A 22,240-nucleotide genomic window follows, 5' to 3' on the forward strand; every position below is an offset into this window, starting at 1 on the left:
AGAGAGAGAGAGAGAGAGGAGAGAGAGAGAGAGAGAGAGAGAAAAAAAAAAAGAAGAGAGCAACAGCAATAGAGAGAGTGGGAGAGAGAAGGATACAGAAGAAATATTGGAGGGAAAGATAACGACGGGGGAGAGAGAGTATAAAGATAGAAAGGATATTGGATATAATGTGGGTACAGAGAGAGGGAAGGAAATAAACAAAATTAATTTCCTCCGTATGAAATAATCTCTCGGTGTTAGCTTCAATTTAAAGGGAAATTTATAACTGAAAATAAGTTTTACTTGTACTATGAGTGACGTGTAATAAACACGTGGAGACGATGTTACGGACATTCATATAACCTTTTCCTCATAGGCAAGGGTTTGTTTTACTCTTAGGATTTAAAAATGTACACATTTCTTTTGTTTTGAATATAATTTATTGTACTTCCATTCAACAAATTACAACAACACTATGCTCACCCTCATACACATTGTGCTCAACCTCACGCACCGCACACCCTCACCTTTATTCTCAACTCACCCTCCCCTACTCACTCCCTCCACGCACACCCACGCATATTCCCGTGTATACACCGGCTAATAATACGCCACGGCTTTTGATAAAAACACCATATCATTCCACGGATCACTCTACGAGAGAAAGTGAGATCTGTTGACGCAACAATGCCTCAACGTCACTCCCTCTCCCACCTCTGCACAAATTTGTGAATTTCATGAATGAAAATATCGATCATTCCCAGAGGTGAATGTCTTCGAAAGTATTTTGGTCACGTTTGAAATTAGGTCATGTTTAAACAGTAAGGACTCATTAATCAAATCCTTTTAACGTTCGAGAGTGGTTTGGCAGAAGGTAAAAGAGGCTGATCGATAATTGCCCATGACTATCATATTCAGCGAGCGCCATTCATAATAAGATATACAAAAATGCTTTCATCAAAGTTAGAAATAATAAAAGCTGTCGTAATCAACAACAAATATTGTTACTAAATGTTATTTAGAAGAGTTGTTATTCATCAACGCTCCAGTTTCCCTTTTCCCTATAATGTTCTGTCTTGTCTTCATGGCTTAATTAAAAATATATCCTCTGAATACATGTTTGATCGTGAATGTTATCCTGTCTCTGTTTATGACTTGGAAATGGAATAATTTACACTCCGCGTCCCGCCCTCCATTTGCAGTGTTTTCTTGACGTCACAGCTGCTGAGAATCAAAAGGTTATTCGACCTATTAAGTCGTTTTGAAAATTCACTACAAACACAAACTTATGGAATTGGGAGGGAGTTAATCAGGGTAGCGAGTGATAGCATTCAAATGGTCTAAAATCGAGGTAAAACAAAAGTTGTGAAAAAAACACAAGACTTTGACTCAGCATCGTATCTGGAGACAATAACGCTTGTCGACAGCCACCACCATGACAATGGGAGAATTCATACCTTAATATACATTGTTGATGCCCTTCTACTTCTAAACTTATGATGTCGTTCGCTGAGCGGTAAAGGGGGATAAAGTCATTTCATTTAAGACGGAGTTAACTCCTCGCTACTTCTAGAAGACAAGATCGTTTAATAAAAACCTTGGAGCCAGAAGGACGTTTTATATACCTCTACTTAAAGCAAACTCCTTTTTGATTTTCGGAGGACGACACATTTCTCAATCGCACATTTCGCAGACAGCAAAAAGAAAACCGGTCTCGACCTGATGAGCTATTTGACATGTGTATCACATGTAAGGGTCTCAGACGCCACGATGGCCTGGATGTATACAAGCAGACGAGTTCCGAGACGCAACAATTGGCAGACATAAGAACGCAAAGTCACAAATTTCAAGCGCATTCCTCTTCGGGTATGTTCGATTTGATTATCTCATTTTCTCGAAAGGGAAACGTTTCAGTAAAGCGTTGGGGCAATGTGTCGCCTTCTTGCACCCTGGTTTAACATTAGACAATAACCACCAAAGCCGTGTCTGCGTCAAATAAGATGTAATTTCAGAGAATGCATCATTAAACATGATAAATCAAAAGCAATTCATTAACAGGTTCGAAGAAACTTTGCAAAAGTGAGATTTACGCTCCTGTAATTACCTTCAAGCCACAGTTGGTCTTATACTCGATACTCAATACTTTGGAGGGGATGGGAAACATAGACATTTTTAATTCACTGACAAGGTACTTATAAAATAATTTCAATGAATCATTATTATGAAAATGTTAACATTATCATTTGCAAATTTAATTACAAAATACATTCATCATTAAGAATCCCTCTACGTTAAAGAATTGAAGAATGATCATGAATATGTTATCAAGATTATAATTCTGAAAAGATACCCAGATATTTTCATCTAGAAGAAAAACAAATCATTTAAATATTGCATTGATTTGTATTTGTTTTCAGATAACAACATTATTCTACTGGTCATTTGCTCTTCATTCAATTTCGTCTTTCCATATCAAATTTATTCTACATTTTTCTCTTAGAAATCAAGTTGAAGCCAATTAAACAATTTCACATTGAATGTTAATCAAGAGACTATATTTTCTTGATTTTCCTTCAATTTTGAATACTAATCTATGCTAACAATGAGTATTTGAAAATTTTCTATTATTCTAATGCTGAGTGTTGCACAAGTGATTCCTGCTCGGCCATGAAAACCTTTTGTAAGCTTGAAGTGTGGGGATTTAAGATCTGGAAAGGCTTTGGCCATTTTTCATCGTCCCTGTCTCGTATCCGTCTATGGTGTACGTCATTTTCATTCTCAAAGAAGCATTTTACTCCCTATGACGTAGAAGAAGTCAGTCCCCTTGACCGGTTGCGTTCACATTCCGCCGAAATCACAGTGTCTATCAGCCAAGCCAGATTTGTGGAAGTTTAAGTTCCTTTCTTTTAAGTTTATTTCAAGGATTCCTCTCGATTTTACTTATATCTATTTTCTACAAACAGAGTTAAGTAAAAGTGGGTCGGAGGTCGTGAATAAGACGTTCACTATGCTTTACCTCTTCTCTTAGACTTGCGTCATGACAAATAAAACCGTTATCAAACAGGTTTCTTGTGTGAAGACAGCCACATAAAGTTCGCCAAAGTGGGGCTGTAGACAAACCGCTTTTAATACGTAACTTTAAGCAAACATCTTTGATGCTTTTTGACTTTCTAAGAGCAGTCCTTAACGACGCGTGCGTGAGGATACTGCATGGTGTTTTAGCTCTTACGTGTTAAAGGGATAGTTGAGTTCTGTTTTCAGACCGCGAATGCCTTCAAAGTGCATGGTTATTGCTCTTATTCGTGTCTATGACATTTCTAGTGCCCTTTTAGGATCTAACATTGCTATGAAGGTAATAACCCCCAAATGTGTGAAATTTAGCCAAAACGATCATACAAATCCAGCTCCACTTTCAACAAAATATGGTAACCGTTAATTAATTTATTTATAATAACAATACATGGGCCGGCTGGTTGTGCGTAATAACCAACACGAAAAATCCAACAAAAAAGCCAACATCGGCTTGGGTGAAATACAACGTAAAAGGCGCTATTTCGTTTTTACAATGGCTTTTTCAAATTATCGAATATTTGTGGTGGTACACAAATATTATAAATTGTTATATCTATGGATATTCAGCAGTCTCTGAACCGATTTTGATCAAACAAAGATGATTGTGTAATTTAAATTCTATGTTATTTCAAATTTGACACTCAGTTTTTCACTATCTCACAAAAAATATTTTGTGAAGCGCCCTCTGCAACAGAACTCAACTTTCCCTTTAAGGAGGCATGCGCTTTAAAGGTTAGATTGGAAATCTGTCAATTACAGGTTCTTTTTGTCGGTACGATTTTACTAACGCTTAAATGCTCCTCTATCAAAGCACTCTGTAATAGAACGCTTTCTCTTCGTGAAGGAGATATTTTATATCTGGAAGTGACTATCTTTCAACCTACGTCTCTAATTGTTTTGAAGTTTTTATTTTTGTAATGAATCACATAAATGAACCGACCGACTTTTGGGGTATGTACAACAATTTTCACGTAACATAGATTTGAAATGATTGAAAATAAACAGAAAATAAACTGATTAGCATTCACGAAAATGTGTACAATAGTTTTTTGATTAAGGTGAAGTAATATTGAAGTTTAATATGCAATTAATGAGATGCTATTCAAGTTATTTTTGATTGCCTACTGCGAATAAATAAATGCATGGAAAAGCCTTTTTGTGCTTTTCCGGTCTAATGTGACGGAGATTGTATGTATGTAACATATAAAAGGCATATGTGCTTCTCCATGTTTAAACGAGAATCGAGCCAAACACACAGTTTGATGATTTTACTTCTGAGTCTCCGACTGTTATAATTTGATTAAAGGTATTACAAAGTTTTAGTATGGGGTCATGAATTTGGTTCAAATGAACATATTGGAAGCATATGCAATCCTACCATATTCAGTTATCGTTGTCGCGATTGAAATCGAGTCCAAACTTTTGAAATCGTGAATAATAAACTCTCAAGGTCAAGATATTAATTAAGCTATAAAATTCACAACGCCACAACTAGGCGTTGTGGCGTGCGCCTGTAATCCAGCTTACAGTGGAAGTTACAAACTGATTCAGCCGAGGACGCAGGTTCGAAACTGAGTCACGTCTTTCGGATGGTGACGTTAAAGGTCGGTCCCCAGACGTAAATAATCATATCTGATTGATACACGTCTGTAAAAACCAAATACACACACACATTCATATAAAACTATGTTTCTTGACTAAAATAGACCGATTTGCTATTCCCATTTGGAAATTATATTTCACAACTACATATTCTGAAACTTTCATGGTCGCAGCTACATGTATCATTGTACGGCCGAAGGCGCTATTTAAAATTTATCAAAATTTACCGGGAGCACCGGTAAATTTTCATATTCAATTTTTCTCTAGGGCAGAAGTGTTTTAGGGGCTAAACTGCTAGTGCTTATAATACATCCACAGGGGCATCTAAATATATCAAAATTGTAAAGAATCACTATCCACACAATTTTCAAAATTTCCCAAAACTTTGTATTACCTTTAATATTTTGCTGACCATGTCCCTGTTCATTATCATTATCATGATGTTCAAAATAATTTTGATTGCTATCCTCATCATCATCATCACCATTATGATCTATTTCATCATCATCATCGTAATCATTTTCATCATCACCACCACCACCACCATCATCTCCATCCTCTTTATCATCACTATCATGTTCATCATCATCCTCATCATCACCACCATCATCGTCATCATCATGATAAGTATTACCACCCCGCTTTCATCTTCATCATCATCATCATCACCACCATCATCAATAATATAAGCGCTCACATCACATTACCTAAACTATCATTTATATATTAACCACCTCACCTCATCTTTCATGATACCTAGTATTTAAATATATTTACCTCTTTGATTGAGTGATCGATTCGAATTTATTCCATTTCATGTCAATCTTTCCTCCTAATCTTTTGATCATTCTACATCCATTTGACAAAAATACTTAAAGATAAGTTTGAGTTCTGGGAAGAGGTGAAAAATAATTTGTGAGCGTTATCGTTCTTATTATGCAAGTGTGGAAGAACATCAGATAAGACATGTTCCCTGAAAAGCATGGCTCTTCAAATGCCTTCATATTTTAAATATGTCATGTAACATCGTAAAACTCCGGGGTAGGATTTTTACGGCACGTGTTCGTGTAGTCCCATATACATCTTTCTGTGTACAGTGTTTGTAACTTGACCAAGACTTGGCCAAATTTCTTATCATTTCGATGATTCCAGAACCTTGTAATACAAACAAATTCTTATATGCTAGATGATCAACCTTTTCTGATCGATTCCACACCGTTTCTTTCACAATGCAATCGCATGACCAGAACTCAACTTCATCTTTAAATTATATGTTATTTACCTCTCGCGGCAAGTGTAAGAAGATACATGTATAACCACCTGTTATAGCGCTTTAATTTGTTGTACCTACGTCTGTGACCTTGGCCTTTTATTTGCCATGTACATGTTTTTTCGGGGAAACGACAAGATAACCATCCTTTTTCTATCGAAATATGTCATTGTTGTACAGCACCGTGTCAGGTTTATCACTGTAAGAGATAGCAATGTAATTCTATGTGATAGTATGGGAAACGCTCCCTGTGTGAGTTCAAACCCTTTTCAGAATCATTTGTCACAATTTATTTCAGTACAGGTCGCCATGTTTCAGGTTCAATGATTCAATGCCCTAAATGTCACCTTTATAAAATAAAATTTGCACAAAGACGTCTATAACAATTCCCCTTCTGCCTTTTTTTGTTGTCGGTACTTTGCTATACATTAAAAATACTTATTTTCTGCTGATGAATTGAGATATTTCATGTCGTTAAAGATGATCTTCCATATTTTGAGGGACTGTATAAACTTCTATCCACAGTTTTTGAGAGGCAATTAAATTGTATGAACATGCACCGAGTAGGGGATATATGTCACATTGCAATGTTACTATTTGGAAAGAAATACAAAGGGAAACAACATGGTAACTTATTTCTTGAACTGCTCGCAAATATTTTAACCACTTGTTATCGATCAATTCATGTAATATCGAAGGCAGTATTACCACCCCCCAAAATAGAATGTTGTAGTCGCCGTTCCTCCATTTTTATAATGGTATTAGGCATAAATATGAGGAAGCAGACGTAAAGAAAGATAAATAAGCAACAGATTTGAAGTTTTTGTAAGCCATTTTATTTCAATAATCTTCTTATTTTTTTCTTGGAATACTTTCTTAGATTTCGATGTCGTAGACATCAGATAAAAGCAAAATACATCATAATTATATACACATATATTTCTCTTTACTATCTTCTATAATTCATCTCTGTACATAGATCAAAAAGCATTTCATATATAGCAGAAATTATCTAAAAACTGCATTTGATAACGTCTTCAAGACGTTAAGGTCATAAAAATAGGACATAGTTATAAGACAAGTATAATAATTGCAATATACTTGATGACACAACAAGTTTCGTATAAATCAATATATTTGGCATCTTAAAATTAAATAGTTGCATAACCATTTTTCGAAGTGAGATACGAGGAACATAAAAAGGACAGTGGTACAATCATATGGTACAAATTAATGCATTAATTCGGATCTGTATGATAACAATTAATAGTCTAGCTACAAATAGACGATGTTATAAATGGCCATCAGTTTAAATGTCGTAGATGACAGATAAAATATCCACACATTCATTTATTTGGTAATTTTAAACTTAAGTCATCAAAAGGTAAATAAGTGATCCTCACTCGGAGATTGTGATATTAATTTTCTTTCTCCTTATGTTTAATTAGCTGTTTAATGAACAGATTTGATAACAAAAAAAGGACGAATGGAATTAAGTAAGCCCTCCAAATTAATCATATGCTTTTGGAATGGGTCTGTTCAAAATTCTCTTATTCAATATTTTTTCAGAGCTACAGCCTCTCTGCTTAACTCCATTCCTCATGAAAAGGAGATTTCTTTTTTTTTAATCCATTGAGACGAGTTAAAGTTTGCATATTCAACTGGATGTTACAGTTTTAAATCTTATGTTAGAGACACAAAAATATGGATTTCATTTTAGGCCTAATCTATATAGAGGATGAATATCCCCAATGCATGGTTTAATAATACATCTACATGTACTTGAATGTAACATAATGATATTCCTCTTCTCCTCCAATACAAATAACAAATTATTTTTTTGTTCATCATATTTTGGATAACTCACACACAGTCATCTTTTTATAAATATCGTCTGCTAGGTGCTAGAGGGGCGTTACCTCTAAGTCAAAGTAATTGAAAAAGGTGCCCTTCTGGCTTATAGGAAACGATATGATAGAGCCTTCGGCACTGCCGACCTTGCCAGACACCAAGAGGAATATAATTATCCCTAGTAAAGCAAAGAAAATTGAAGGAAATAACTAAACATCATATTATATTGAAGGATTGGTGTCTTGCCAAGTTAGAAACAAAAAAATGTTTTTGTTTTGTATCAGTTTTACTACGATAGAGAGGTGGTCGCTTATACAGGTTTGCAAGTTATATGACGGTTCAAGAAATATAGCATTTTTTTCAGCGAATATTTTGACAAAGTACATTACCATCAGAAAGATTTGATTACATAATCGTCAAACAATGAAAATGAACAACCTAACCACGGTGCTAAAATACAAATTTATATTTGTCTACTTTGTTCGATTCCCAATTTATCGCGATATTTGCGAAAAACATATGAAAATGGATTTTAACTAAACATTGTACCTGGGACTCGTTTCACAAAGCATTTGGTTCCATGAAAATGACAAAAATCAGAAACAAGGATTGCACTAGCTTATAGTTATAACAAAAACTGTCATCTGTTACTGATGACATGTTTTGGGAAATGAAACCCAGGAATAAGAACTATATCTTTATAATATATTATATAAGGGAGAATTATGAAAGAAATACAATCATTGGCATCGCATGGAGATATTTATTTCTACTAAATTGATTTTAAAAGACTGCCGACAATATTGCGATTACTTTCTCGTAGACATAATACCAGCAGCTGAGTGTTATGACACTTTGGGTCGCTCACCTTTTTCGTGAAAGTTGGATTTCTATATAAAGCTTACACAAGTGAGGAGCCTAAACTACCATTATTTTTTTTCTTCAAGAATACACATTTGATTTGGAAACACCTTCTCGAAACCGCGAAAGATTAACATACTGTTTTAGTGAGACCTACAAAAATATCACTATCATGGCATACGAAAAGAAACCCCCAAAAAAGTATAACAAAAAGGACGACAGAGGACGCTGTTCATCATAATACTTGTCTAGGTTTGAGTTTGTTTTAATCCTAAAGTAGACCTAAAAACAGAGATGTAGAGGTGCAGAATGTGCTGTTTGTGCACGATTTATTGCAAAGAGAGCCCAAAATGTAACGATTACAGATAGCCCCATATTTTCCCTTTATAATTAGCCATATGCAAGAATACATCCATTGCAAATGATATTGCGTATACAATCGATAGACAGACAAACTAGTATCAGGGAATGCACACCAGTATCCAAGCAAAAGAAAACCCTCTAAATCAATGATCTGCATGTTATCATTAACCCAAATGCCATTAGCTTTGTGATAATATATTTCTGAAAGGGTAGCCAAATTAGGAGAAAGGAATCGTAACACTTTGCAATCACTTTGTTAGTAATAATAATTAGTAAATGTTCGGTGTAATGAGTTAAGGAGAGGTTAACAGAGGGAGAGAGAGAGATATCAGAATTGTTCATATTTCATGATCACACTTTTAACAAGTTTGGTCCAATTTTGACAAAAGGTAACGTTATAAATATTTGTATATCCGCTGCTTGGTCTCGGATAAGGTATACCTCTGACAATCTACGTTCAACAGGAAGCTTTTATAGCAGTGCTCTTATAATCGTACATGGAAGAAAATAACTTTGAATGTACACTGCCGTTATCTCCTCCCGTCAAACTCGATTTCCGATTTCGACCGTCTCCTCTCCCGACAAGATCCGACAAAACCCGAGCGGTCGACTTCTTCCAGCGTCTCCAGCGAACTGAGAACGAGGGCGCTACCCCTCCTCTGATGAGTCATCTGTAGTCTCCTGGCAGCCACATTCTCACGTGCGTGGGACGACGGCGATGAAGGCGTGGACCCACCCGACGTGTTCGCGAGGTAATCCATGTTGGACGGCTGTATTTGGAGGCTAAGCCTCTGCAGGGATCGTTGTCGGTCTGAATTTGTATGTATATATATATATATATGCATATATGCGTTTCGGGCGGGGTTTTCCAAAGAATGTTATAGTGCATGGATTTTGGATGGGGATGGAGTTCATTTTAAATATATGAATCGAAGGGATGTATTTAGATATTGAAAGGATAGATGTTTGTTATATTGGAATTTCAAAGTGATTGGATGGAGTGAAGGGGATGAAAGTGCATGAAAATGACATGGTGCTAAAAAGGAAAATAAATATAGTTATATATGAAGAAGCATTCTTGCGGGTAGATGCCGAGATTTAAAAGTATATAAGCGGTAACAGAATGAAATAGAGTTACAGAATGAGTGCAATAATCAGAAACATACAGGATACACGAAAACAAACTTGCAAATGTAGTATACACAAACAGAAAAGATAACAGGATTTTCATAGTCCCCCACGAAATCATGGGTAAGAAAAGCGAAAGAAAATGCGAAGATTACAAACAAATTATTTATTTGTTGTATGTTTTTTTAAATATACACTCAACAGACCAATAGCAGAACAAAAATAAACCACAGCTTAGCAAAGAATGAACCGACAGATATAAGCACGCAGAGAGAAGAAAGGATTTAAAGAGACAAATTTAAAAAGAATAAAAGACAGTGGGTTTTAATAGGTCGTTGTCAAAAATAATACGCATTTACATTTGCATTTATTTAATTACAATTTGTGTGTTTGTTTGCAAAAGAGGTAAATTAAAGTGACGTGCAATTTGGAACAGGAAAATTGATTCAGACGGCAGAGCAGGGTGAAGAAAAAGTGAATAAGAATTAAAAAAGAATCAAAAAGCAACAATGATTTGTTTTTATAAAAAGGTCATGATGTTCATTCGATCAATAGTCGCAATTTATGCCAATAAGATAATGAATAGAGAAGATTTGGGGAAGGATTTCTTAAATAAACCACAGTTATAAATGTTTTGAGAGCGAACAAATGTGTGACAATTGCATAGCGGTATTACAAAGCAGAAAAAACCGGTAGCACACAAGACAGATACAGCAAGCAATACGTTTAATACAGTATTGCGGAAGCGGATGGATTTTTTCCGGATGAATTTGAATATTCAAGATGGCGCGTGAACAATGGAAAAATTGACCAATAATGAATGAAAAATATTTCAGTTGGGGAAAGGGTGAATAAAAGGAAAGAAATAACAATATTAATCAAGTGAGTTTATGTTGATAACTTTCAGGCAAACTCTGGATTTTGGGTACGTTTCTATATATACAATCATGCATTTTGTTGTTAGTCAATATAATGGTGTGGGGGAAACAAAAATAAATAAAAAAGAAATCATAATTAACAACGTAATAAACAAATTCAATTGAAATACAATTCGTATTGCAAATAATAGAACGGAATGGTGTAGAATCTTCGGCTTTGGATTAAATGGGTTCAACAATGAACATAGTGACAAGTGATGATTCGTGCAAATGAGAAGTGATGGTGAACCAGTCTCTAGGGAATGCGTCTATTAATTGGACCTTGTGACTAATTTGGGTTACATTTAGACACCAGACGCGATACTATCTATCAACTTAGGAGCCTTAATTAAGCTCAACTCATACTCTGAGTTTAAAAGTTTGTTCTGGCTAAAATGTAATCAGCAGCGCCGGAAAGCAAAGCTAAGCAGTACAAGGAAAAATGGTATAAGAGTTTGTCTCAAAATGACAAGACTAATTCCTGTAAAATCGCTTGGTTAATACGTAAGGCTGTCTTTGGTTAGAGAATACAAATGCACCACATTTATCCCAGGCAACTTAAATTTCCCTGTTTGCAAGTTTCATCTTTCCCTCCACCAATAAGAAGAGCAAGCAAAGAAATAAAGCCTTTGTCTTTAATACTAATTTCAGCCATTGCTATTTGCCTTTGCAGATTCGATCATTTCATTATCTAACTCAGGCATAGATTCAGAAGGGTGATCGGGAGTATCGTCGGAGAAGCGCATGCGCATGAACTTTCGTCTGACATTGTTAATGCGAAAGCTGAATCTGGATCTGCGCAGGAAGGCTAAACTCGGTGACGCGAATGCGCGCGGGACATACCCTGGAGCTATTGCGCAGGAATGGTGACGACATCAAAAACAATGGATCACCACGTGACAACATTGGACCAATGAAATGGGACATGCAACCGGTAAGTGATGACGTCACTTGACGGTGACAAAGTGAAAGGGGAGTTTATTTCACGGATGGTTTGAATGGGGAGAGGAATGGAACAAAAAGACAAAATCGGGAAACGTGTTAAAATTTTGGATCGAAAAGTAAAAGAAATCTCAGCAAATCAAACGCGTTTTGCTATAGCAGAATGTGAGACAGTAAAATTATCAATAAAAAAACTACTGTACACTCAGTAACAAAAGACAGGGGATGTCTAAATAAAAAGCTTTAAATTTAGCTTCACAAAAGGCTAGTGAGAACAGATTCTTTAAAACGAGTGCTTCGAGATAAGAAGTCGGGTACTACGTTATAAAATCTACATTGACAAGGATAGTGTGGCCTGCTACATCTAAAATGGATTTTGAGCGAACAGGTTGGAAGATTTTACGATACAATAATGGAGGAAATTGGAATATAATATAGGAAATATGAAAACATAGCATAATGATATAAAAGAATACATTGGGCCTGGAACAACGACTAAAATCAACAATACGTGTTATTATAAGACCAATACCAGGACTTTGTCTCATACTGAGTTGTTGCGATTGATTCCAGACTGATTGCAAATTGTTCGCAAACTCGCAAACTCTAATCTCTTAAGTTGCAATTGTTTATGTTGCGAGCAAGTTGAATTTACCGTAGCCTTTTATAAGACGCCAAACAGAAGGGATTGTTAGATTAAAACGAGGTACCAAAATGATGATGTTACAATAGGTCAATCCAGCAGGTTACCATGTATTGCAAGTTATTAGCGAGACATGTGTAATGTAGCATAATAATGTTCATTCATATTGCCACCAAGATTTGGTTGTTCCAGACCCGATGAAAATTTACAAAGATTATAATTAACACAAATCAATTTATAACTTCAATGAAATAGATGATAAAGCAAATTTGTACAACGTACTAACTAAACAAAATTTATTCCTGAGCTATTAAATTGTCTGTGGTCATGGTAATACCGTTGTCTTCTTTCTTTCTTTTCTTTTTTTGTTTTGTTTTTGGTTATGTTCTCATATTGAAATTAACAGTGAATATATCAAAAGTGGTACAAGTCGTTTCCCCAATTCAATAGATAATGATAGAAATGCAATAACTTTGATTGTCCATGTTGTGCTTTACAGTTAAAAACTTTCCAGAAAATATAGTTTTGGCACGACCATTTGGAAGATCACCTTTAGAATGGTGTTTCTAAATATTATAACCATCATTAATTTGTATAAAAATTACTAGTAGGTTAAATTGTTATCCGTTAAACCCAAATAGAGCACCTCACAGAACGTGGGCGTTTAGATGTAACTGGTGGGGTGTTTTCTTTTTACAGCCGTTCATCAATCGAGTCAGTCAGTAGACCGACCTTTAACGTCACCATTTACAGGTCATGACTCAGTTTCGAACCCGGGGTCTGTTAGTGAGTTTATTGGTGAAGACAAAGAACTGATCGCACGCACCGCTAGACCAATTCACATCTCGAAAGACAAGGCACTTTTGATCAAATTCGGGAATGTATTTGTATTTTTTTTTTGTCAGTTAGGCACTACCGGCAGGTATCAAATTTATCAAGTATGATTTCGGTGTCTTTCATTTTTCGTCGGCAATCGGCCTTTTATATATCCATCCGAAAGGCGAACCACAGTCCGTATTTGAACCACTGTTAAACCCCTTCCCCTCCTGGGTTTCCACGTTATGATTACTGTAATTAAGGAAATTTTACAAGTAATATGACCACAGAACGTTTTTTCTTTTTGGTGAATTTGGTACAAAAGATATCTTTAATGATAGAAAAATTTTACCATTCTGTATCTGAAAAGGTAGATTTTCACGTAGACTTTCCTAGCCCGAACACATTGTTCACCGCTAGATTTCTTAAGGGGAAATTGCTCATGTTAATACTCCTTACTCATGCCGCTTAAAAAAAAAACCTATATTAATCTGACTTATGAGTTAGCCGTTTGTATACAAAAGTGAAAATGGGGTCCCTTCTGGACTCCGGTTAGTCCAGATTCTGTCCGTTTTTATTTATTTTTTAATCCTTAAATTATCTCCTCCCTTACACGCATCCCACAGACAGTGCGGTGTATCTAGTCATCGCGCGATCCCCTAAACTACCATCCGGGTAGAGAATGAGAGACAAGGACTGTCTCCGGTTCAACGTTGAGGGTGTATTATTTTCTCAGCTGATTGGACGCGCGACACGGATACAGTCCAGGCTTTGGACAAGACTCCGGTTCGAAACTGAGACGCGTCTTTATGATGGTGAAGAATCCTGTCGTTTCCCGAACACAAATAACCCCATCTGATTGAAAAACTTTTACCATATTTTACTAATCCCCCCCCCCCCCCCTAATAATATCCCCTCTATTTGAGATCTGTCTCAGATGTTTCTGGGAGGATTTGGTTTATTTGGTTTCCAAACCCCCTTCTTCGCCCTTTTCGTCATAATGTATTAATTTACATGTAGTATCAGAGCCTGCAGAGTGATACCCCCTGCTCGTAGAATCCCTAGACTATCTTTATGCCTCAACCTCCGGGGCACATACTGACCGTATTTACGCCCTTGTGTTCCGCTGCTATTACTCCCCGGTGTTCCCTGACCATCTTCTTTGGCATTGGGGTCGCGGGCGGGAACGGCGGGGTCGTCCTCGCCCATCCGTAGGTACAACCCCTTTGAGCCGAGGAACGGACAGACGACCTTTGCGAGTATGGCCTCGAGTTGAACGTATTCTTCTGACGGTGTGGTGGCGTAAGTCCCGCCGTCGTGGACCGCGTGGAGGTTGAGCAACATCTGGGTGATCTCGGGCGGGATCTCACTCTCGTTGCACGACGATAATGCCTCTGTCAATCAAATGAATTATCATAAATAAATTAAATAGTTTATGGGATTATTCTCTCCGTGATATTTTACGCCATTATCGACTTAAACTGAAATCAAGATAAAGCTTTGACAACCTTTAAGCACACTAAGTAGGGGGCATTGGTATTATCAAAGAATCTGCATTTTGAGAATTTGTTTCTAAATGTATATTATGAAGATGACTCAAACTAAGGATCACTACGTTTATGTATGGAAGTCCACGCTAAAATAGTGCTATTTTATTGTTACGAATTGCGGTGGTTATTGAAAAATCTTTGTTTTCACCGCGTGTGCTCGAGCTCGATGCAGCGTGAGTGTATGTGTTTGTAGTTTACAGCAGGGAAACGTACGTACGCAATCCAACGTACTGATCGACTCCATGCGATACGTCACAGAACGGGCCGTGCCCAAACACAATGGCAACGTTCTGAACATTCTTAGAGCCGCTATAACAGACGAAGGGTTCTGAAGAAGAGTTACGGGTACCCTTTCGTCAAATGTACGATGTTTTATATTTTTTTAGATAAGGTTTTAAATGGCCCACATACTGAAATTAACATGTAGTTTGAGGTTAATTCCCCTAGCCCTAGAGTGATGATGATGATGATGATCCACATCACTTGCAAGGCTCCATTAATCTATTTCAAACATTCAAAGAGTGATACAGGACTTACTTTTTAATGGCAGTTGTAGTACCACGTGATCACGGAATCCAAGTAATGAAAGCTGATACATCGTATGGCCTTTGGTCTGGAGAAGAGAACCCAATAGTTATATTTTACCATCAACTAACCTCAAAATTAATCATTTATATTTATAATGTTCATAGATAAAATCCCCCCCCCCCCCCCAAAAAAAAAAAAAAAAAAAAAAAATTAAGAAATCGTTAGCGCACCCTTAGCAGGTGCATAAGGTTCATATTTTATTGCCAATAAAAAAAAATGGAAATTTGTGGTATTTACTTGGTATATATGCTTACAAAAATAAACATATTTCTTCATACAAAAAGGCAATTCAATCAAATAAAAAGAAGAAAAGTGAAAGAGTAAAATGGTGACATGAAATTGCTTTCAACACTGTTTCTCTAAAGGCATAGCATGAAGACCAGTGCTCCCTATTAGTTTATTTGAGAAACAATATTGTGCCGGGAAAAAATCCCTCATCGGGCCCTAATCACAGGCCTTAGTATTTGCTTTACCTGGACTGGGTAGAATATCGCCCTCAACGTTGGCAGTATCTCCGTGAAGAAGTAGTTCCAAAGCTCGGCTAGACTGGAAAGTAAGCCTTGACCTATAGTGAACAGTAGAAGGGATTCATCACAAAAACATGAGTCAATTGCACAATTTCGACGAATTAATGATAAGCAAGCATTTCTTTGATACATCTCAAGCGTCTGTATAAATAATTATTATACATTTCTTCTCTCTACAAATGAGATTTCATATTTAATTGAATCTGTTTATATATCTCTTGAATTTCGGTTTAAAAAAAATGTAAAGGTCAAACATAATTTTCTTTTGTACAAGCAATATCTGAAGGAGTTATTTCATCTGAGATATTTAACAATAGTAACTAGTTTCAGGTATTGCGGGTAACTGTGTTATTCGAGGTGAGAAGAGGGAAATGAACTTACTGAGCATTGTGGGTCTAAATGGGCTCACACCAATAATTAGGACACTTCACTCATTGGATAACATCTTTAAAAACAAAGTGGGTAAATAACACCTCTTCCGTGACAAATATATCTATTTTATTTTTGTCAATTAGGCTACAAGGTTATCAGCATAAGATATGATTATGTTCTTCTTTGACGATCTTACCTCCATCGTTATCGAGTGAGTCATAAAGACTTTTCATTCCTCGTTGTAACAGATTTTTCTGTGAAAGAAAAAATATTAAAACATAATCACATTCATGGTATAAAGATCAAGCTTCAAATGTATTCAAATGTAAGTCGGTCTGAAAGAAATAAATCAAACAAAACAAGCATAATCAGTGAATTTTTTCGCTCCGTTACAATATTCTTGGGGGGGGGGGGTTATTGTACTGGCGAGGAGAACACGTTTCAAATATGACTCGTAAATCATGTAAATGTCAACAGTTCGCAATTAGCTCTCAAAGCATTTATCACGGATTTGGTGGCATTTGAAAAAAACAATACACGCCAACGATCCCAGACTGGAGATTAAATTAATGATTTTCAATGAAATAAATAATGTTCATCTGAATCTAGTTCAAAAAGTTTTTTCCACACAATTGTTTACAGTTTATTGACATTTATATGTAGATGTTTTTTTTAACAGACTGGTGTGCGAATCGGTTTCCATTCGGATGAATAAATATATTCCATCACTATAGTCTTTATCTTTATTTTGATAATATTTCATATTCATCTATGAAATGTTATTGCGTTCTACTGATCACCTAGTAATACAAAATTCAACGCGATTATACATACATTATGCTAACTTAATGTGGTTAACCTTACCTTATAATATTCCGATATAAATGACCCGATTTCAGATTTGATTGCAACTCTGCGAAGAAAATAATACATGTATATACACAGACGTTATACAAAGTTTAAATCTTGATTCATTATATATAATACAACAGTAACATTTTATTTTAATTGTGTTGCTTTTAAAGATGGAACATTAGTATCGATTATATCCGTGGACCTAGATTAAATGTAATGCTTTCATTCTAACTATTTCTTACAATGATGCCATACTAATCCAGCGTTTACATGGACCACAAGAAAGGCCATGATAATTTTTGCATGAATTACTGTAACTATGTATAAACAAAATAAATCAAGAAAATTAATTTTGTCCTAAAGTGAAAATAAAAATGTAAGTTTCATTTAGATAGGATGTTTGTTTTTGTTACAGTAAAAACAGTATAATGATTTGTGCAGGTTAAAGAGAAGTGGGCACTCTATGATTTGGTGGCCTACTAAATTTGGCTTAAACCTGGAACCAGATCAGGCAGCTTTCCTTTGGAGAATACGGTTCGAAATTATATATATTTTATACGAATTCGTACTTGACCAATTTGTTCAGTTCGTATAGTTCACCGGGTTGTAATCTTCTTTTGTTGAATACTGATAATACTTTGCTCTGGACTCTGTTTAAAAGAAAGAAAAAAGAGAAAAGGAACAATTAAATGATTGAACACTGTTGTAAACGGTTTTGAGAAAAAGACTTCAAAAGGTCAAGAAAGACTCATCTACATACTTTGTACTTAGTCAATGTAAAATAAGGATTTAGTTATTAGTTTAACAATGTTTAAGTGCTCTTATTTTCATTTTTACAAACATGAGAAGACAAATATGAGACACCTATTGAGAAAATGCAAATTTAGGACAAGGAAATGTCTGATTTAACTAGCTAAATTAAGAAAACATTGATGCCATTACACACTTGAACAAAATGTCATGAAATGAATTGCGTCGTATTAAAGATATCTTTTATTTTTAAACACTGTCCTATCTTAAAAAGGAAAACCCAACCTTCATAGCAACTCTAAAAGAAAAAGAAAAAATAGAGAAGCAGACAGGTGAAATGTTAAAGAAATCTGGCTAGAAATAAGGATTTTGGAAAGTTGTAATCACTACGTATGTGAACCCCTAATTGGCTGAATAAGTAATGTCACTGTGATGTTATGCCAGACAACTTTCCCATTCGTTTAAACATACAAAATGACTCAAATGCTAACAAATATTCGACATATTTCAAACTTTCGCCATTTTGTTTATTTATTTATTATTATTTTATTTTTGTTTGTTTATGCTTTCATTTAAATGAACTTATGACTAGGGTTTCTTTACCCTTTAAGGTTTACCTTTTTTGTTTCACATTGTCGCCACTGGATGCCAGTAATCGCATGAAAATTGCCTGGAATTACAAGCATGCTGTTTACAACAATATGTCGTTGCATTTGGAGTGATCAAATTTAAAGGATTTATTGTTGCTGCGTTTTGTTTTGTTTCATGAACAGAAACTAAACTCAGTATTGCATTTCACAACAAAATGGGAGTTAGTTGTCATTCCATTCATTGCCAGTCGGGCTTACATAAGTGCACGTACACAACATGTTCACTAGCAGTTACCAAAATTAAACCAGGTCTTAAAATTCAAAGCTGTTTGCACCAAAAATCAGTAAGCTCAATTGGAAATGTCACTTTCCACTCTCAAGGCGAACTCATACCAAATTGTCTAGACTAATTACGAAGTATTATTAAAAGAATGTTAACATAAAATGCAAACCTATTGTGCTTCGGAGAGACATCCCAATTAAAACTAATTAATGAATGTAATGAAACTTAAAACTCATTAGCCATAGCAAAGTAATTGGCAATGCATTTACCAATTGCAATTTATTGATGGTACGAAATAAATTGGCAATTTTATCTACAAATTTAATTAGTTCTAGTGGTACCTGGCATTATTTGTTCACAAATATATGATATTTATAAGAGTTATAGTCTTCAATTCAATTCAATTCAAGGTTTATTAAAAAATATCTTCGTAGCCGTATAAGGCTGAATTGCGATACAATTCACAGATAAAGAACATGCAAAATTAGCTAAAAATACATACATATCAATTACAATGAACATAGTTTGACATAATTAGAAATCAAATATAAGATATATAAACAGAAGACCTAAGAGTTCAAAAGTGAGTTTTAGAAAAAAAATGGTTGTTCAAATTACATCCGGAGTTTAGCGATTATTTAAATTTTAAACCCATTGTAGACATCTAAAGACAAGATGAGAAATTGCCAAAGATTATATTTCAAATTAAAAATTCAACTTTGGAATGAGAAAAGATAAGTTTTTTAATTAAAAGTAAATCATCGATTTACAATATTCACAGCTTATATAAGGAAAGTTTATTTTGGATGTTGATTATAGACAACATTACGTAATGCTTGCGAATATTATGGGATTAAAAATTATCATATACATTGGACTTGCTCATACACCTATCACTATTCGCAAAGTACGTCACATGAGCATGATGAGAATATACATAAAACATGCAATCATGTCCAATATTATGAACACGTAAAATAACATCGGGAATAATTCATAGGATAATAGATTGTCTTTCCGGTTACTTGAAAATTGGTAAAGGGTACTAGGCGATGCATTCATTTGACGGTAGCTTTATACTCAAGTCTAGACTCAAATTAATCAGTCGGGCACTAACCTCCTCGCCATTTAAGATTAGCCAATGTAATTATAGATATTTCCTTGCCGTTTTTTTTTTTTTTTATAAATATTGATTTTAATCTTTTTACAAGGTTTTCAATCCCCTTTATTAAAAACTGCACAATTTTTCAATTAAAACGATTGTGATGGAATATATAGATGAAGGTTTCCATCCTTTCTTTAGTAAGATTTTCATCCTTTTGGTCAAAGACTTTCGACATTCTAACACATATTGCATCAATTTCAGATAGACAATAAAGGAATTTCGTAGGCTGTTTGAATGCTTTTCATCTAGTTTCTTTACTTGACAAATTTTCTAAGTGTTTCCGGCTTTGACCATTTCCCCATATTTACTGACCTTTTTCTTTCGAGCAACGCCCCCGTTTTCATTTTTTAAATAAATATATCTCTTTCTCTATGACAGGCATCTCGTATCTTCTTTAACCTTTGCAACATCAGTTGCTAGGTGGCAACTAAGGCAGGTATCTCTAAGGAACCATCCAGAATCTGCGGGAAGGCATCCATTAACTACTCTTATTCTATCCGACTTTGTGTTAGTTGTCACAAATTCTCAATAGTCATGTTCTAGTCATGACTTGTTAAAGTCTCGATAGGAGCTATCAATTTTGTCTATATGCAACATGATTGTGGCTAATTTCTTGCATAATTTAAACAATTATTTGAATGCGAGTGTCTTCCACTAGTGGAAGATGATTTATCTGTTCTTTTCCGCGACGACCCCCCCCCCCCCCCACTCCTCCCCCTCTCTCTCTCTCTCTCTCTCTCTGTCTTTCTCTCTCTGTCTTTCTCTCCGTGGCTCTTATATCCTATTTATTCGTTTATGTATTTATGTTTTCTTCCCTCTCTTTCTATCTCTCTATCGCACTTTCATGTATTAACTCCCTATTTGTATAATCACCACTCTCTAAATTTCTCATTATATAGTCTCTCTCTCTCTCTCTCTCTCTCTCCCTCTCCCCCTTCTCTCCCCTCTCTCTCTCTCTCTCTCTCGCTCCCCTTCTCCCTCTCTCCCTTCTGTATATTTCATCACCATATATTTCATAAAGTAGCACACCTCTTTCTTCCTACCCTCACTTTCTCCTTCCACTCCCATCACCATGTTCACCCTCCACCGTACACACGTCCATATATATTAGGTATCTTGCGGCTGTGATGTTGTGACACGGCTTGGTTGTCTCGACGAATTGTGCATAATTCATGCTTGGAGAACTTCCCTCTCTACCCAACAATCATCCGTCGACAGCTTACACGAGCCCGCGTCACCGGGGAAATGTCGCCTATATGCCGCCGATATTACACTTCACAATGTTTACAGTCAAGTCAAAGTAGCTGAATACAATCTCTAGCCTCGATCTATTTTATCATGGCCATCTTTATAGCAGAAGCATTGATTTGTATAGGTTTCCCCGATGCATTCATGTATTTGATCCGATTGTACGAAATATATTCCGGCGACAATTGCTCAATATGGCAAATAAGGGGGCAATGTTTAACACCATCCAAAACTTGAAACCCGTTACTATACAAACCTACCTTACCCCAAACCTAACCCCAAACTTATCAAGTTTTAATATTCTCTTTCATCTTTACGTTCTATAATATTCTTACATTATGCAAATGCAGTGCATGAATTTAAGATGCTTGACAAAAACGCATAGCCCATTCATTTCAACTTAAATTACAGTTTTTGATAACGAATCCTTTTCCACTTTTTAAAGGGCTGTCTCCTTTTGCCTTCCTTCGTAGTTTCTTCTTTAATTTTCTCAACAACATTCTATTGCCTTCGTTTTTCACTTCTTCTCACATAGCTAACATGAATGGGTACATTCTAAGTGAGGGCAACCGACTTGGTATATTGGTCTCGCAATAGCGGGTATTGCCTGTACCTCTTAAGCTAAAAGCATGGATAAGACAACCAGGTTAGACAGCTAATGGCCGCCTGAGGTGATGTCAATATCTTATCATGTTCTCAGTGGTAAACATACACATCAGACACCTAGAATTACGGGGAAAGTAAACCAAAACATCACCGTCTCTAAAACAAGTATATTGTGATAATTCGTAATTTAAATGCAGTGCCGCGCTCAAACTAAAACAAATATTGCACGATCCAGCCTTCAATATAAGAAACTATATCCCTC

General features: G+C 35.6%; 1 protein-coding gene across 3 annotated transcripts in view; it reads right to left on the bottom strand.

Annotated features, from left to right (window-relative positions):
* Positions 1–6,736: 6,736 nt before the first annotated feature.
* Positions 6,737–22,240, bottom strand: part of LOC115926357 (proline-rich protein 5-like) — a 40,368-nt gene continuing 24,864 nt past the window's right edge. Inside the window, exons 2-8 of one of the 3 annotated variants that reach the window (XM_030991001.1) lie at positions 17,906–17,986; positions 17,346–17,394; positions 16,678–16,735; positions 16,056–16,147; positions 15,532–15,607; positions 14,548–14,838; positions 6,737–9,809 (exon numbers count right to left, since the gene is read on the bottom strand). In XM_030991001.1, coding sequence (XP_030846861.1) covers positions 9,529–9,809; positions 14,548–14,838; positions 15,532–15,607; positions 16,056–16,147; positions 16,678–16,735; positions 17,346–17,394; positions 17,906–17,986 — 928 coding nt within the window. In that variant the 3' untranslated portion in view covers positions 6,737–9,528. Of the gene's footprint in view, positions 9,810–10,814; positions 11,060–11,677; positions 11,894–14,547; positions 14,839–15,531; positions 15,608–16,055; positions 16,148–16,677; positions 16,736–17,345; positions 17,395–17,905; positions 17,987–22,240 lie in introns of those variants that run through there. The other 2 variants (XM_030991015.1, XM_030991009.1) reach the window with 2 other exon arrangements.

The sequence above is a fragment of the Strongylocentrotus purpuratus genome, unplaced genomic scaffold (genome assembly GCF_000002235.5).
Source record: "Strongylocentrotus purpuratus isolate Spur 01 unplaced genomic scaffold, Spur_5.0 spur5_contig_844, whole genome shotgun sequence".
NCBI classification, from domain to species: Eukaryota; Metazoa; Echinodermata; class Echinoidea; order Camarodonta; family Strongylocentrotidae; genus Strongylocentrotus; species Strongylocentrotus purpuratus.